This window comes from Lampetra planeri, chromosome 39, assembly GCF_965212315.1.
Source record: "Lampetra planeri chromosome 39, kcLamPlan1.2.h2, whole genome shotgun sequence".
Classification (NCBI taxonomy): domain Eukaryota; kingdom Metazoa; phylum Chordata; class Hyperoartia; order Petromyzontiformes; family Petromyzontidae; genus Lampetra; species Lampetra planeri.
Genome location: NC_136145.1, coordinates 849,604 through 868,228, shown reverse-complemented (window position 1 = coordinate 868,228; position 18,625 = coordinate 849,604). Strand labels below are relative to the sequence as shown.

Genomic DNA, 18,625 nt, shown 5'->3' with positions numbered 1-18,625 from the left:
CCTCCCACTCCCCTCACCCCCTCCCTCACCAAGATGGCGGAAGTCGGCGGCCCGGGCGGGGACTCGCGCTTGGCGGCGGGGATGGCGGCCCTCGCCGCGTCGCTGCCTTCGCGCGCCGCGGCCGAGGACAACGGCCCCGCGTCGTCGACCGCCGCGGGCGGCGAGGAGGACGGCCAGGAGTTCGACGAGGAGGAGCTGGACGTGCCGCTTGAGGCGCCGCCTCAGAACCAGTGAGCGCTAACCCCCCCCACTCACCACCTCCAACCCAACAACCGTGCCATTGTCGGGCCACCGTCACCGAAGTCGCGGGTGCGGCGACCGCGCATGCGCGTCCGCCGGCGGTCAACGCAGGCGGGTCGGGGGCCGCGCATGCGCGCAGGGGCCGCCCGCGAGATTTTCGCGCGGCCGCCCACCCGCAATGGTTGAATACGGGAGAGGGCCCCCCTCATCTCAACGTAAATACTTTTTGTTGTTGACCGATTCTACCGAATTAGTTGCGGACAACGTCGCCGTGGAGGTGCGAAGCGACGAGTTGCCGAAGCGATCGGTGTCTGTGTGCGGCGAGAGTGGGGCGTTAAGAGGCCGTTCCCCGCGAGTCGCCGTGCATTCCATCGCATTAGCGCCGCGATGCAATTGCGTGGTTGTTTAGGCCGAGCCCAATCATCCTCCACCTCCCCGCGGTCGATAAACGAGGAGTGCCGCTTTGTTAGGACGCCAGCAACGCGTGGCGTGGTCATTTTCTCACAGGCTCACCGCCCATGCGAATGAGGAATTTCCACCGATGGCCCATAGAAGTACAGTACAACAATTGATGGCGTTGCATTCGACGATGCCCCACACACGCACACACAGCATAAAGCGCCTGTCGCATGCGCGCTTGGTGGCCCCAATAAAATCCAGGTGGTTTGAAGTCGAGATCGCATTTTGATTCGCTGTGTGTGTCAATTGACATCCTCTGGACACCCCTCGCAAACGAGATGTTCCATCTCCAAGGATTTCCCAGGTGAAATATTTTAACGAATTAATCGCACACATTGAGATGTGATTTGTGGTTGTTGTAACTTTCATGAAGAGCAAAACTGGTCTTCGTTAAAACAAGAGAAGCAGCCCTCACCTCCTACGGTTCGGAAACATGGTCATCAATTAACAAACGCAAAAAACGGAACAAAAACTGCAAAGAATCCAAAGCACGGAGCGATGCAGGTCCTTGGAATTACGTTGAGAGACAGGAAGAGGAACACGTGGATTCGAGAACACATTGACGGCTCGCGCTATGGGCAGAGGGACGCGCCGTCGCTCGAAGGGACCCGCTGATGGCCCACGGTCAAGAACAATAACGGAGTGGCAGCCGGGGAAAGGGGAACGCGTCTGGAAGGATATCCACCCGGGGGAGGGGGAAGAAAGATTGGAGCGATGACATTCGCTCGTGCCCAGGTGACTGGGTCGGATTATTACCGCCGATCAGCACGTTTGGCTGTGTACGGTGCGAAAGAAGTCACGTGAATTACTTTGCGGGACCGTCGGCTGGTATCGGCTTGGGGGAGAGGGCATTTGTCCGGCAGTGGTGCGACCAGAGCTGATGGTGATGAAGACAATTACTAATCGTTTGAATAGATCCTGGCCGTTCAGATGATGGCGATGGTGAGACACCCCTGTAGAGGAGTAAAACAAACACAGAGACCTTTAAACCAGGTGAGAGTCAAATGGGGAATATAAAGTTACTTTCTTTCCATGGGAAACCTGGGTCTCAAAGAGTTTGGTTCTAAATTAAGTAAGGGCCATCCATTTAGGGGCCATCCAGGGGGGTTAACCCACATGCGTTCGCTTGCGTATGGGGGGCATACTGACAATGTACGCTTATGAAACGGGGGGGGGGGGGGTGAAGCCTCGATAATAGTGTGTCTACATTGACCTTCAAATTAGTTAGATAGTCCGGCGGTGGACCATCTGTTTTCTCCAACACGTTACTATTATTCATCCTTGATCGTTTCTGCGTGGATTAAATACCGGCCGTTCTATAGGATTCGGGGGATGGGGGGGGGGGCGTCAGGCGTACGTACGCAGGTGGGGGGGGGGGTTAAAAGTCCGCGTGCCTATAGGGAGGGTGAGGGGTCAATTTGTGACAGATTTTTGCGTACGTACTAAATGGATAGCCCCTTAGAGCGTTGAACACAAGTAAAACAATGCGCACACACAACGTTCTAATATAAAATATGTAATACATTAAGCATTAAATAACAGTTAAATGGAGGCATGACTAACATAGCCATATGCAGCATAAGACCTGCAAACTTAGGTTAGGCTACGTGGTTGTGCAGCAGAGGGCAGTGCAGCCAAATCAGTTGTTTTGTACTGTAGGTCTATGCTCCCATCGTCTTGGGCTGCGCCTCTTCATCAATCCGCAAAGACCACAGTGGTGGAGTGTGGTCACGTAGCCCCCCCCCAATGACCCGCACGGCGCGGGGAGGCCCTTGTCCAGCAGTGGATCAACACAACAAGGGCCGCACGTGTACACGAATCAAACAAAACTTGCATTCGTATCATTCTAGCAGGCAAACCGTTTGCAGGCCTTGCTTTGGTAAATCAAATGCGGCTGGAAAAGGAGCGTTGTGAGGAAACGCCATGACCCCGGTGCGTTTGTTGGTCTTCTCAAATGATTTGTGTTGCTTGTTTCATTGGACGGTCGTGCAGCGGTTAACGTGTTGCGCCATGTACCCGGCGACCCGGGTTCGATTTCCGCTCTCGGCCAACGCCAGTGACAATCATCTGCACCGGTCCAGGGCCTAACCTAGGTCGGCTCAGCCTCAAATGAGTACCTGGCGTGATGTATTAATGTCGCCACTGGGGAGACAAAGGCGACCGGGCGTGGTGCTGGCGACCCACCACCTCGTGTGCTGTGCCAGACTTCATAGCACTTGCCCCAACAGTCTGTTACAGGCTATACGGGGGAGCTATGTCTTTGTCGGTGGGCTACGCGGCCAGGTGTAAACGGCGATGGCACCTTTAGTTTGCAAGATGCAGTCACTGCAGTGTTTCGGCTCTATTTAGTTGAAGCAGATGAGAACTCGCACGAGAATAGAGTCTGATATGCACGCGGGACCTGGGTCACCAAAATGACAAGGAGTAACGTAAAATATGTTTTACTGACGAGTAGCGTGTTTCAGTCTACATGGAAAATTATAAAGTCAGGCAATGTGCGGAATTCCATATTGCTATAGTAGAGGGGGGGGGGAGCTTTATGATGACATCACTCATCAGATCATGGGAGCTAAGCAGGTTTGAGCCTGGATGGTGCTTGGATGTGCAAACCCCGTGCACAGTCGGTGCTTCTAGGGAGTGGGGCTATGTCATGGGCCACAGAGGGCAGTGCAGCAAATTACATTTTTGTACTATACACGTCTCCGCTCCCGATCACGGCGGTGAGGTATGGTCAAATAAACCCCACGGCCTTCATGGCGTGGGGAGGCCTTCTCCCAGCAGGGGATTGACAAAGAGAGCCGTGCATGTGCTGTGTGGTATTTGCCTTTTCTCTCCGCAGCACGACCACTGTCGCCATCTGCAAAGTGATACACATTTCATTTCCACGAGAAATATGATGATGATGGTTACAATAGCGCCACACAAAGTAAACAATAGCGAACGGAGTAGAGTGGTACAGTACGATATATAATGAGGGCAGCGTAGACATAGACACCGGTTTCTTTCGTCTCACATCCCACTGGCTCACACGTGGACATGGGCACCAGATCGCCAGATCGCCTGGGACCGACTTAACTGGGTGTGTGGCAGTGGGCGTCTTGGCATGCTGATGCATGCATGTACATGGAAATTATTTCGTACCGTATGTGGACAACCACGCTAATCGGAGGTGCGGGGGACGGGCAACAAGCTAAACACAAAAAGTAGTGTTAAAGAAATGAGTTTTCAAAAAATATTTAAAAGTGCATAGCTCCAGTGGTTTCCTAACATCGGAAGGAAGAGCGTTCCAGACAGCGGCAGAAGCGCACCGCATTGGTTTGTGTGCCTACATGCGACTGGAGCTGCCCAGCAGACAGCTGCCCACATTGTTGAGGACTGTCCCTCGTGACGGCTAGACGGTGGATGAAGAAGGCCGAGCGAACGGGATGAAGTGACGATGATCCAGTGGTTGAGTGGCTTTGACATCGGCCTTTAATGGCAAACTCTCGAAGATGAACATCCCATTGCTTTGGCAACAGCCTCCCCCCCCAATGTCTCCCACTCTTTATGATCACATGCCACCTCCACCCAATGCTGTTCTCCAAATCTTCTAATCTCCGTCTACCACCTCTGTTCTGAAGCAAAACGAAGAAGACACAATAGTTTACAGACTGAGAAATAACGTATTAGTAATATAAAGGAAATATATACGTGAAATTAAAGCCGAGTTTGGTGGGCGGCAAGAGCTGGGAGTAGCAGCAGTGTGCGTGTGCGTAATGCAATAATTGCCTTGCTACAGCGCAGCTAAATCTGCAGTGTGCCACTGTCACACAAAGGCGCAGAGGTGTCGGTTCGTTTCTCTGCGCAAAGACCCAGTCGATTTTCGCTCGTTGACTTGCGTCCACCGCTGGTGCTGATAATTAATTGCAGCCTAATTGGTGCTCCCCAAGCAGAGGGTTGAGGGTGGGTGCGGGTGCAATGAGAAAATGGCTTTGAATATTTATTTACATAAAGATGCATTCAATTTTGCATCTCAACACTTCCATTAAGTGCAATTTTGAATACATTACGATGCATTGCAGGTTTGCAAAGATTCATATCAGTTGCAGAGTGGTACATAGCATTGCATCGGCATTGAAATAGCTTCATGACGATTATTTGATTTGTTATTCAGTGGGCGATGTCATTTTCTGCCCATGAGTAGTGACTGCATGTCTGTTGAACCCATCACTGCATTAATAATAATTAGTACATTTGGTATTCGCTCAATCATTCGTACAGTGCAGGGCTGTCACGTAAATATGCACTATGCTTCAGAGACAGGTCTGCAGTAGTTTCACAGGAGGGGGATATCTTGCTCTGTGCATGTAATCCCAATTGAGTAATTTGCGGTATAATTTTTCAAACATGGCAAATTTTGGCCGTGACGCTGGCACACAATGGCCTGCCGTTCTTTGAATAACGTCACCGAATCTTTAACGTCCACTGTGAGGCAGATCGTAGCCCTGCACGTCATAGTGTTTTACGGTTGGTGCACCACCGCGCTAATAACCTGGGCCGGCCTGCCGGTTTCGAACTGTGGACCTCAGCAACGAGTGGCGATCGCCCTACCCGCTATGGAACGTCACCGCCCCCAGGTTTTGTCTGCCGCCCACACGGGGCGATAACATTGTCCACCTCCTCTCATATTGGGGGGGGGGGGGGGCGATTAAGGAAAAACAAACCCAGGGTTGCTGCTGCCAGAGGGTGAAAGAAAGTGCACTTCCCGGAAGGGGACGTGCTGATAGGTTAAATTTTTTTAATACTCGACCTTCCGTAAAAATACCGGCCCTGCGTGTGTTGGGGTAGGCAGGTCCGCGGTGGAGCCCGCCCGGAGGAAACTGACTGTCTGCAGTTAATCAAGGAGTCCCTGCTTCCTGGAATGGAAACAATGTGGCAGCTGCTTGCGGCCATGCCGAGAGGGGGGGGGGAAAGAAGAAATTGTTGCCCCTTCCACCTCCCCCCTCCGCATACTCGTCCCGGGGTTTTGTGGCCGAACCTGTTGCACTTGCCCGTTTGCTGTAGCTCACGCCGACAGTTATGCAACGGAGAACGCACAAAATCCCGCGCGCGCTCAACGGCAGGACGACCGCGGCACACGTGCAGGCACAGCCACTCAACCAAACCCCTTTTGGGTCACGGGGGGGGTAGGGGGTTGTTTTGACCGTACTTCCTCACGCTGGGCAGTACCAGGGATGGTCACGGCAGGGATCGCAGAGGCGGAGTACAACGATGGATTATGTCGAACTGCCGTCTGCTACCCCACCACACAGCAGTCCGCCGCCGGATGAAAGCCATCCCCATGCTGCACGGGTCGCAGGGATTATTTGTTAATGCTACCTCCTACTGGGCGGTGTGCGGGAAGGTGGCGGTGGGGAGCGTGGACGTGGCAGCATAGAAGTACGGTAGAACAATGGATTTTGCTGCACTGGTCCTCTGCTGCCCGCCATTTATTCCCACAGCAGACTCGAACACCTCTTGGTGAATGGTGGTCACCAATTAATTCCGAGCACATTCATAACACGTGCACTCGTAATCGCCGTGCAAGCAGCCAGGTGGCTCGGCGGCAGAGCGAGCGGCTCGCAATCGGAAGGTCGCGAGTTCACATCCTGGTTGGTGGGGGGGGTTGACTCAGCCCTTCACATCCCTCCAGGATGAATAAAATGATTACAACTTTGTGGGAAATTCAATAGTGGTTGTCCTATGGATAGTACAGCCCCTGCCATATGAACGTGGAATGCCCATCACTGGCTGAGGGCTGTAAATGGAAAGATGATGACTGCTGCCTCTGCTCATTCCAGCAGGAAATAGCTTTGGCTTTGAAAATTACGTGTACACGTTATTCAGGGCTACGATTGTGCGGCTGGCCGCAGCCTAATTATTGATACAGAAGTTGTATTATTGCTGCGGTGGAGCCTTGAGTGCGTGGGTTAAAGACTCGATTGTCAAACATTTTCTCAAACCCTAGCAGCCACTTACGATAATGGAAGTTATATGCGTTTTTTTGTTCCTTTTTGTGACCGTCAGTCATTTTATTATCTCGGTCACGCGGCGTTGAATTAAATTGCCAAAGCTGCACGGCGGGGTCGAGGTTGAGTCTCTACCCCCTTGCCCGCTCGCCCTTCTGACAGGACGCATGCTCGCCGTCGTTACCGCCATCCACTCGATTACAGACGACCCCTGAACTCTGCCACCCCCCAATCCCCTCGATCGTTCCTGGCTTGTGACGAGTAAATTAACCACGAGTCGCCCCCTTTAAGGAAGCGCGTGAGCCCAGACGGTGGTCGCCAGAAACCCTACCGTTGTCGCGTGACACTTGCTACGCGCAACACTTTTTCCATCGTAGCTGTAGAAAATCACCGCCCACCCCAATCAAGACCCAGTAGTCTCTCTCGCTCTCTGCAGCAATGCTTGGGGTTTTTCTTCTCTGTATACTGAAGGGAGAGAGAGTAGCTTTCGCGGCATGCAGGAGAAAATGTGCATGCCCGTCAGTGCCACCTTGTGCTACGTCAATTTGTGCACAAGGCACAACTAACGAAAGCAACTGGACACATTCTGCATCACTAGCACTGTGTGTGGCCTTAAAAGGAAAAAAATAGGCGACGTTTCGGGCAGTGGGCCTTCTGCATTGCACATCGGTGTGCCATGCGAATGGCCATAGGCGATGTTTCGGACGTATTTTTTTTTTCGTTTAAGTCCACAGTGTGATTTATGAATGTGTTGAATTGTTTTGTACTGCATCAGCTGCACTGGCCAAAACAGTGCAATGCACACTTTTACGTTGTTTTGCCAGATCAGTTGCATCACACCATCGAGTACTTGCTGAGCAAAACAAATCAAAGACCGGCTTCTGTTTCGGTTTAAAGCGAAAGAATATTGCAACAAACAAGAGAAATAACAAACTCGGCGCATTCGTCCATAACGCTGCCCTAGAAGGAACATTTTTTTGACAATAGATGACCCTTCTCTACCTTGCAGTAGGGCCATTGCTGGCAACATTGCTGAATGGTTTATCCTGCAGGGCAGTGTTCTTCATTATTGTTGTTTGTGCTTGTGCATCGCTGCCAACACCGCCACCACAGCAGCAGCATCGCACGTTAATTTTTTTTTTACTTTCATTTTAAAAACGGAAGGTTTCTTCTCAACGCTGCAGCATTCACAACGATGTTTTTTTTGGTTGCATTGCGAAGAGCAGGTGCCACGAGGCGGTTGCAGAACCTCGAGCGAAATGTATCGCTTCTACGTTTCTCTCTCTCGCACTCACGCGTGCGTGGGCGTAGGAAAGCGATTCCTTTCCGGCCATCCTAGCCGGGGGCGTAACCGCTGTGCGTGTATCCCACGCACCGCGCGTCTAAGATCGCCGCGCCCCACAATAGTGGGGAGTGCGATGTGATTTTATGCGCTTTGAAGAACAGCCGTTTTCCGAAACGTCGCCTCGTCATATACTTTTCCTTAAAAGCGCGCAGTGTCACTGACGAACGCGATGAATAGGAGGAGTTGGAGAAACCTTACGCGGCGGTGGGAAACAGTTTCCTTACTGCAGATCGAATCGGAAATTCAAATCACATCTTTTACTACATGGGCTGCTTGTAGTGACATCTGACATTAGGAACATAGGATTGTTAGGTGGTTGTCCAATACATACTCAATGTCTTATTGATAAGACTCACCTCACCATAGGAATGTGGAATATCAGCAACTGGCTCAGCAGGCTTGTAAAGAGGAGATGAGCACCGTTGTGATGATGCTCGGTGGAGCGGGAAATCACTTTGACTTCGTTGCTGCGAGATCAAACAAATTTCCCTCCAGTACCCGATTAGTGCGGCTAAGGTGATTGTAGTGATGGGTACTTATCATTGCAGCCAGTTTCAAGGTGGTCGGTTTCATGTGGCTTTCAGGCCGTTTGAAATGAAGTCACGGTCCGTAGGTTGTCCACCGCTGGTGAAATGTAACTCGGGTGTGCAGGCAAAGAAGTCACTGATAAACAAATCACCCTGTTCAGCAGGGTTATTATAGGGGCATCAAGGTTATTATAGGGGTGGCAGGATTAATATGGGGTAGCAGGGCGGTGCAGTGGTAACACAGATGTGGCCTCAGAGCAAGAAATTCCTGGGTTCAATTCCAGACTCGGGCACCTTGCTGATTAGAGTTTATGTTCTCCCCTTGTTCTGCGTGTGTTCTTTCTGGTTTTCAGTTCATCCCGTAGCTAAATAAACACATACATTGTAATTGGTGTTGGCCAAACATTCCAATGTCAAATTATTACATGTACAGTAACTGCAAATTACTCAGCCAAAAACGTGGCAGGACCCTCATGAAAACTATTTGAGACGGTGTGAGATTTTCATGGGTGAACAAGCGTAATGAAAAATATCACGCTTCTTTCTGAATCAGAATATGCACATAACAATTGTTTCTCTTGGTTTTTAATGCAAATGTTATACAATGTGTGGTTTTCTTTAGGCCAGTGATTGGAAGGAACGTAGCATGTGACGGGAAGGTGGTGCAAGCGTTTCGAAGCAGGTCTGATATATATATCGTCTATATGTAATTGCGTCTCGAGAATGATAGGCAGTGCAGCCAATGCATTGTGGACACTTCGGGACAAATGAGGCAAATCATCGATTCGTGGATGAAATCATGCCCCTCCCTCCCCTCCTCACGCAGATCAATAAATAGTTATCTTGTCACGCCTTCACGAAAGGAACATCTCAAAATTCCTCCCAAAAAGGTAATTGCAAAGATTTGCAAAGAGATAAATCGGAGAAAATGTGAACAAGCGGCATGTGTGAAAACTCCGCAGGAAGCGGCAACATGTGAGAAATAATACGTATTGAAAAGCAAGTCGTAAAATATCAGAATGCTAGATCATAAATATATGTTTTCAATCTTACTGGAAAAACAGCGACATAGGGGAACCTTGCTTACAGTTCTTGGCTACTCACTCCACAGCTTAGCAACAAATGATCTCACTCCACTTTATGGACTGAAGCTCTATTCTATGGTTGCATACGGCAATATGTTCGGGAGCTAAATGCCAATGTGTGGCAGACGGGTAGCCTTTTCGTGGCCTACAGGTTGTGTGTTTTCGTGTCACCTTAAAAGCAAGTACCGTCATTAAAGAGAAATGAACTAATGTTCTCATTCCTAGTTTATGGGCTAATACTCTCATGCCACAGTTTAGGGACTAACGCTCAGTAGGTGAATGCTGTGCCACGCGTTTTCTTTCCCTGCGTGAAAAATGTTGTCTAATCATTCAGTGGGGAGGGGGCCCGAATAATTCCATGCCCATTCCCCACTTAACGAATGCGCGGCATCGCCAGCTGCGCATTCCTTCACCGCGTCGCGGCCGTCGCGAGACTCCGCTGAAAAATCGAGCGGGGCGGCCACCAAACCCCTGCGGCGGAGCGACGGTTAGACTCGGATCTTCGCGCGGGCCGCGTGGCCGTTTGGACCCCCGTGCCATCGAGATTCGGCGTCCCCGGAACTGTGCCCGCCACCGCTGCGGTGGCGTCGGCGAGCACCGGTGCACGTGAGCGGAAAGTTATTATTTTTTCCTGGTGGCGTGGGCGGTACGGGGACGAGCACGTGAGGTTGGGCCCCACGCTCCCGCGTGCGAGCGAGCGAGCAAGGGAGCGTTTGACCGAGCCGACGAGTCACCGTTGGGGGTTCCGCGCCGGTGCCCTTGCGAGCCATGCCACTGCCGCACTCGCACATTGAGCATGTCGGACCTGACGCTGAACTCTCACGAGCCGCCATTCAGAGTACATCACTGCTGCAGGTAGGAATTGGGTCGCCTGCCGCGTGCGTCTGTGGGGGGAGCGAGAGACCTGGACGACGGCCCGCGTGCGTGGCCGGATGGTGGAGTGGCGTGGTGCGCCCGCGGACGGTCAGATAGTTCCCAGCTGCTCAATGGCGATGAATACTTTGCCAACGGTGACTGTTTTAGAGTTCACAATTAAACGCAGGTCGCCCTTGCAAAAAGAAGCAACGTTGTTTCATGAGTCTCGATGGGTTTATTTGATCTCCTGGTTAAATAAAGGAGACGGACCAAGTGATTGCTAATCAGAGGTAGATTGCTGGGTAGATGGATTTTATTCTAGGTTAGGGTTGCAGCGGTGCACAAGTACAAATAAAATAAGCTCAACATTTTATCATGCACTATGCTTCATGAGGGCTGTTGCCTGAAACGTCGCCAGTTACAAAAATATTTTTTTCCCATTTCAAGGGCGTAGTATTGTTGACGAACGCATTGCGTTCAGGTTGGGGTATGCCTGCTGGGGCTCGAAGAGTCTTTGAATGCAGAGCCCTTGTTGGGAGCAAGTGTACAGTGAAACAGGAAATAAAATGCGACGTGTAAACAAAACCGGACCCAGAAAATTCCATTTCGAAGGAGAAGTTTGCCACTCGATTAAGAAGTAAATGTTAACAACAAAGAACAAAGAGATTATTAAACGTGTATACGGTATGGCACATCTTTAGCAGGAATGAGTCGAACATGCAAAATTCAGGTCTTTCTTGTAAAATAGTCTTGAGACTCCAAGAGCCTTTCCTGGATGAATGTAAGGCACTATGATTGCTATCTTTTTAAAATTATTCTGCTGTGTTCACTGATGAGCCATATGATGGTGTAGCAGTGAAACGCAGCAGAGATAATTTGTATTATCATCCAGACGGAGTCTGGGATTGGAAAATAATCATTGAATTAAGATTCTCGACACGCACGTTAGGGTTAAGATATATACTGTATGTATGTAAATTAATATTGTTTTTTTATGTCGTGTGCGAGTATCCGGAGAAACCATGCACATTTGTGGAACTAGTACTTGGAGGTCTGCACAGAAGGGTTCATGAACCCCACGTTCCGAGCCATCTCGCAGGCTGTGGTATGGCCAATGCCATGTTGATCTGTGATCTCTGGGCGTAATGTGATCTTCGTGATCTGAGGGGGTGGGAGGCACCGGGAGCTGTGGATTTGGGGGGGGTGCGTGGAGATGGATGCATTTTAGTGGGAGGCGATTACGTGGGTTATTTTAACAGGCTGTGCAGCTTCGTTTCTGATGGAGCCTTCAGACACCCACGTGTCTGGGTGCAGCTCTTGGGTGGGTTTCCTGGCCTGCTTGCCTCCGCGTGCGTTAACGGACTGAGATGAGTGGCAGATGCGCCGCCTATGGTCCCCACTGTGCCAACTTGCTGCAGGTTAGCACACCTGGCGCGCTCCGCTGGTTGTTCTGAGCTTTACTCTATCGCCCTCCGTTCCTGGGTGGTGACTGCCTCCAACTGCCCAGAAGTTTATTTCACTCACCTCCTCGACAGAGGCCGATCTTGATGCTGCCGGTACCAGTCATCGGCAAGTCTATTTGGCTCCACATCCTTTTGTACCGTATCAGCCCATCTCTTTTCTAGCCTGTGCCGCACCCGTTTAGCCCCCCTATCCGGTCAAACAGAAACTGCTGTGGCATGCAATAGCTGGGCATGCGGGCTACATGACCCTGCCTACGCAGCCTAGTCTGCGGGAGGAACTCACCCATGGAATTGTGGCCAGATCTTTCAAGGGTTTGTGAGCTCCTCACACAATCTAGTCTGGTTAAACCCAGAATGGATCGTAGGCAGGCCAGCCTGAATGTTTCAAACCGCAGCAGATGTTCCTTTTAAAGGGATACACGTTTTGCAAGCATAGAGAAGGGAGGGCGTGACTGTGGCCGAGAACACGCAAAGCTTCGTGTGGAGTCACAGACCGGGTTGCTTCCACGCAGCGTTACGCAGCTGTATCAGATGGAAATTCCACCAGTAAATATTCTTAGGTTTTTTCGGTTAAGTCACGTAAGTAAAACATCAAAATAAAAATAACCAGTAAAGCCATGGAAAGCTTCTCGAACTACATAGTCAAAGAAGATGTTAAATAGTGTAGGGGCCAGAGGACATCCCTGTCACACCCCAAGGTGAACATAAAATTATTCTGACTCTCGGTCATGCAGCTTTATCGAGGCCTGCACACTATCATGAAGGCCCTTAATTATTTTGAGCAAAGGGTTAGGGATTCTGAATGCACAAAGAATAACCCAGAGCCCTGGCCTATTGATGGTGTCCTCGGCCTTGATCAGGTCAATAATGCAGAGATGTGTAGGTCATGTTGGAATTCCCTTCGCCTCTGCTGGAGCAGATAAACAGAGAAAATGGTACCTGTGCAGGACTGCCTTGGTCTAATACCACATTGGAGCTCTGCAAGCCGCTCAGCATGTCTAGCAAGGGAATGTTGAATAATCCTATCCAGTACCTTCCCCGGCAAGATACACACCCATATTCACACCATCTTCCAATCCTCCCATCACACACATACAAACTGTCCAAGCAAACTCCGTGGATTTAAATCTCTAATCAGACCGATTAATTGCGGTACTCAGCAAGGATATGTACCTCGTCATTCCCTGTTCAATGCTGACATGGCACCTTTGGGCACTTTGTTACAACATTTCCGCTTATCTTATCACTTTGTGCTGATGACATGCAAATTTGCATTCAGTTAGGCTTTTTACTTTGCTGCAGGAAAAATGTTCTTTTACTAAATGCCGACAAAACTGAGGCCATATTCATCGGCTCCCCTCCCTCTATAGCTCACTACAATTGGTTCGCCAGGTTTGTCAATGGATTGTCACGATGTCTGCCCATTGCAGGAGATCAGATATCTTGGTGGTCAGTTTGACCAGTCCCTGTCCATTAATCCACTTATAAATATGGCCCGGCTGCGTCGATTCCTATCACTTGATGACTGAGAGAGACCAGTCCATGCTTTTGTGTTCGCCCGACTTGATGACTGCAACGCATTACGACTGTTTGGGATTCCGAGTGAAGTGCTGGGTTAGGCTCCAGCTCGTTCAGAACACAGCTGCCAGAGTCCCTATGCGCACACCGTTTCGCGAGCAGCACATCATACACACCTGCTCACTTGTCTCTGCATTGGCTACCAGTCAAGTACCGAGTGGACTATAAGATACTGCTGCTGCTGACCTACAAGGTGCTCGGTGGGTTAGCTCTGCAATATCTGCTTGAACTGATCCGTGTTGACTCGCCAACGAGAGGTCCCTGAGATCTTGCCTTCTGCTAAGGACTCGGAACCCAAGGCTCTGTTGCTTGGGTGATCGGGCTCTTGGCACTGCAGCTTCCAGCCTATGGAACGCTTCGCCTTTGCTAATAAGACAATTAGAGTCGTTAGATGTGTAAGTCTGATTTGAAAGCTCACCTCTTCAACTTGTCCTTTACTCTCTATCTCTGGCCGTTTACCCTGCTTCTGTTTATTTCCTGCTTTCCATACACGGTTATGCATTGGGATCTACGAATTAAATTTACTTTCCAAGTGTAAATAATTATTATTAGCGAGCACCTATGAAGGCTGGCATGGCACACAAGGGGGTGAGTCCACTAAGAGGAGGCTTAGGATAATTGTCACTGGTGTGGGCTGTCAGCGAGAAACAAACTCGGGTCGCAGGGTTCGTAGCACAGGGCGCCATCTGCTGCTCTGTCGCTCCCCACTCATGCAAAGACACACACACCATCAGAAAGCTAATTCAAAACATCTCTAGTCATGATTACGCATGGGGCTGCTCTGTTTATATTTTATGTTCATGCCCTTTGATGCATTTTTGAATAACACCATCTAGAAATGAATTGATTGATTGATTATTTGGTGATACTGCTGTGTTGGCAGCGGTGAACAAGCACAAATAGCACAAAAAACATTTGCCAATGTCACCTTGTGGCCTTAAAAGAAAAAAGCAAAACAAGCAACAGTTTGGGCAATGGCCATTCTCAATAAGCGCACAAATAGGAGAGGCCTGAGTGACGCCTAGATAAGCCTAGGAGACTCTTGTATTGATCGATTGATCGATTAGTTGTACTCTAGACTTTGGCAGCCCTGAGCCTGTGATGGAAATTCCACATTTCCACGACGGAGGTAACCAGTCTTGGCACCGCGTTGCTGATTTCCCGCACACGGGGGCCAGTACTGTACGACGGGTCTCGAGAAGCGCGGCGGCAGCGGGAGTGTCGGCCGAGTCGTGTGTGAACATTCGCCTCGGCCGGAGCGTGAGCTGCCATGGGGAAGCGGTGACCGTACACAGGATGCGGTCGCCTTCCGGCCACCGCGTTAACCGCGGCCAAGGAAAACCTGGGAGCGGGCGAGTGGGCAGCCGGGCTGCTGGGCTACGCTGTTCTGGCCTCAAGCAAAAATACAGACGGAGTACACTGCTGCTGTGCTGAAATTACGACAGTCCCTTCTCATCTGATGGTTCGTTCATAGGATATCACGGATGAAATTAGTTTGTAGGTTATAATTAATTATTTTAAGTGAGGTGCAGTCAGTGATTCTGCCTCGTGTTGCTCAGCCCATTCATTCATGAACACGTTGAATAATTCACAAGCTTTTATGAATGAGAGGTGTGCTAGTGGTATGAGCCTGTCCATCCGGTACTTTGTCAGTAGGCTTGGCGGATCCCACTCATTTTCATGTGATGCATGGTGGAACGGAGGTGGTAGTAGAGAAAGTAGGTTGCTGACCTTTCCTTGCAGACTTGAGAGTGTTATCGTGTGTGTGGGTTTTCTCAGGGTACTCCGTTTCCTCCCACACAAAACCCTCAATAAGGAAGTCCCCGAATTTCCTTGTGTAGGACCCTCCTGAAGACGTATTTTGGCCTGCGGAAGGCCTTCCTGCACACAGCGCCCTCATTTTTATTTTATTATTTTGCCTGTTTACCCAAAAAAGCCTCCCTAAGTCTCAAGACCCTTCTTCAGCAGAGTCCCGTCAAGTTTTCGCAGGAGGGGGCGCGATGTCGCTGCTGCTTCTGTGCGATCCCAGTTGAGCAATTTTCAGGTAATGTTTCAGCATTGGGATGTTTTGGCCAAGTACCGGTTCCATTGCGGGTGTGTGTGTCTTTAGCTATGGGCGAAAACCAGAGAACCGGGAGGAAACCCGTGCAGAACAGAGGGGGGGAACATAACAAAGATGTGTCCGAGGTCGGGAATGAAATTCATGCCTCTTTTACTGTCGGGACGAGTGTCTCCACTGCACCACCTTGCTGCCCATAAACAAAATAAAGTTCTTGCTGATTTGAATGTCTATTTTCTTTTTTTTGCTCTGTCGTCTTGAACTCCGCGACCAATATTTATTTGATGGGAACACAAATAGAATCAATTGTGTTATCAAGACAAATACATTTTCACGTGTCTGGTATTGGTTTCATTGTGATGTATTGATGATGATGGTGGTGGCAGTGGTGGTAATATGATGATGGTAATGCCATGTTTTGGTCTTGATGGTGCTGCTGACAAGGTTGTTGTTGACATTTGTGACAGCGTTGATGCTGACGATGGTGGTGATACAAAGATGATGGTCATTGGTGATGCTGGTGGAGACAGTTCAGCGGCGGTAACAACGTTGATGGGTGTCATTGCAACATTATGATGGTGCTGCCAGTGATCGCTGTAGAGGAAAGCCCCTGTTGTTGTTTGCGGTGACGTTCATGGTGGTGGTGGTGCCGTGTGTGCAGGTGGTACCATGGCAAGCTGGACCGCTCCATCGCCGAGGAGCGGCTGCAGCAGGCGAGTCGCCCGGGCAGTTACCTCGTGCGCGAGAGCGACCGCCAGCCCGGATCCTTTGTGCTCTCCTTCCTCGGCAAGACCGGAGTCAACCACTTCAGGTGTGTATGTGAGCGTGAGCACGTTTGTGTGATTGTTTGTGTGAGCACGTGTGTGTGTGCGATTGTGTGGGGAGCGGTAGTGTAGCGGTTAGCGCGCTGCGCTATTAAGCTGGCGACCCAGGTTCGATTCCCGCTCACGGCCAACACCAGTGACGATTATCTGAACCGGTCCCGGGCCTCCCCTAGGTCGACTCAGCCTCAAATGAGTACCTGGTGCATTGTGTAAAGATTGCAACTGGGGAGACAAAGGCAGCCGGGCGTGGTATTTCTCACCAACCCCCTCGTGTGCCGTTCCTGCTTTCATAGGTGCTCGCTAACAGCACTTGCCCCAACAGTCTGTTAAGGCTATAATGTGGATATTTGCCTTTGTACAACAGTAGCTGAGTGATGTTATCTCTGCCCCCTAATCCCACAACGCCAGCCTCCGTGCCTGCCCGTTTCGTTATCAGTGGTGCTCGGTATCCGTGGCTGGCATCGAGTCTCTCCCTTAGGTCAGCTCAACCTAGAATACATATGCTTTGTGATGGTGTACGAAGCACACTCGCTTGTGGGATGATCACTTTAATAATCGTCATTTCCTCGGTCCTCTGAGAGTAAGCAGGGTTGTGGTACTTTTGTCACGCTGACCCAATTTGTTTGCCCGTGCTGACGCGGCCCAGCAAGGGGGGGCGGGGGGCGCATTTGCTGCTTGGTTGCAGATGCTCGCGGTTAGAATGTGAATGCTGGCGGGCCGCCCTGGTGGTCACTTTGGGTGTCTTAACCATTGCAAGTACACCCCATCCACTGCAAAGCAGACGTTAAAGTTCCCCATTGTGTCGTTCAAAACGAGTAGGCCCATCCTGCGCTGGTGTCGTGGTTCGAATTAAAATATTACCCCCAAATTATTCTTACAACGTTTGTTTACCCAGGAAAGCCTCACTCTTGACTCTTTCAGGAGGGTCCTGCCAAGTTTTCACAGTGGTGGGGGGGGGGTCAGGATGATGATTGCTCTGTATATTGAGTACTTTGTGGTGTAATTTGACTAATGTTGGCCTACTCTTGCGAAGGACGTAATGCGATCTTTCATGTCCACTGAAGAAGACAGCACGTGTTTATACGGTCGATACAGCCGCAGTATTGACCAGGGCGGCCACTGTGACTCGATCCGTACAACTGCAACAAGCGGCCAATGTGCAACTCCAAGGCCGTGTGACCACCAAAAAGAATGTGCCCACACCGGGAGATATGCCACGACCTCCTAAGTGTAAGCCAGTAGTCCTAACCACAAAACCACATGGAAATTAGGAGGGAAACCCATGCGGAACGGGAGGGGGGTGGGGGGGGTGTGGGAAAACATACAAACTCCTGAGTCGGGAATCGAACCCAGGGCCTTTTTGCTGTGAAGTGCAAGTGTTGCCATTTCACTACCCTGCCCCACCCAGCCTGGGTCACAGCAGCGTAGCGTGTTTTTGCATGGGCCCTTTTGGACAGAATAAAATGCAGTTGCACCAGGCCCTTCTGACTGCGGGGCACGAGCATCGCCACCATCGTGCTGCCACCCACCCTGCTGCCCAGTGTGAACCGTGCGGTCGTTGTGCCTGCGCCCCCCACCCTTTGTCCCCGTGCTGCCCCCACGCAGGATCATTGCAATGTGCGGTGACTACTACATCGGCGGGCGGAGGTTCTCCTCTCTGTCTGACCTCATCGGCTACTACAGCCACGTGTCCTGCCTGCTCAAGGGGGAGCAGCTCCTCTACCCCGTGCCCCCTCCTGAGGTTCCTCCCGCAGTCCCCAACTCCCCCGAACTGACATACTCGCACCGTGCTACATGCACGCCGTGCCACGCACACACCCCTACCACACGCAAACACTGCTACCACACACAGACACACCACTATCATACAACCCTACCACACACACAAGACGTGCCACACACACACCCCTACCACACGCACACACTGCTACCACACACACACACTGCTACCACACACACACCACTACCATACAACCCTACCACACACACCGCTGTGTGTGGATATTCGTGTTCTCGTGAGCTTGTTCCCCTGTGCGTATGTGTAATTGCAATGGGCTGTACGCATTTATGTCTGTGTGTGTTTGTGCGTGCAGCCGGTCGAGGATCGGAGACGCGTGCGCGCCATCCTGCCCTACACCAAGGTGCCGGAGACGGACGAGCTCAGGTAGTGAAGCCCTGTCGCCGTGCCCGCCCCGACTCCCTC

The 18,625-nt window shown here is 50.8% G+C and overlaps 1 protein-coding gene across 2 annotated transcripts in view; it reads left to right on the top strand.

The window, feature by feature from the left end:
- RASA1 (RAS p21 protein activator 1) overlaps nt 1-18,625 on the top strand; it is a 42,268-nt gene continuing 23,643 nt past the window's right edge. For both annotated transcript variants that reach the window (XM_078612481.1, XM_078612480.1), the window contains exons 1-4: nt 1-230; nt 16,260-16,409; nt 18,028-18,163; nt 18,516-18,586. In XM_078612481.1, coding sequence (XP_078468607.1) covers nt 34-230; nt 16,260-16,409; nt 18,028-18,163; nt 18,516-18,586 — 554 coding nt within the window. In that variant the 5' untranslated portion in view covers nt 1-33. The remainder of the gene's footprint in view (nt 231-16,259; nt 16,410-18,027; nt 18,164-18,515; nt 18,587-18,625) is intronic.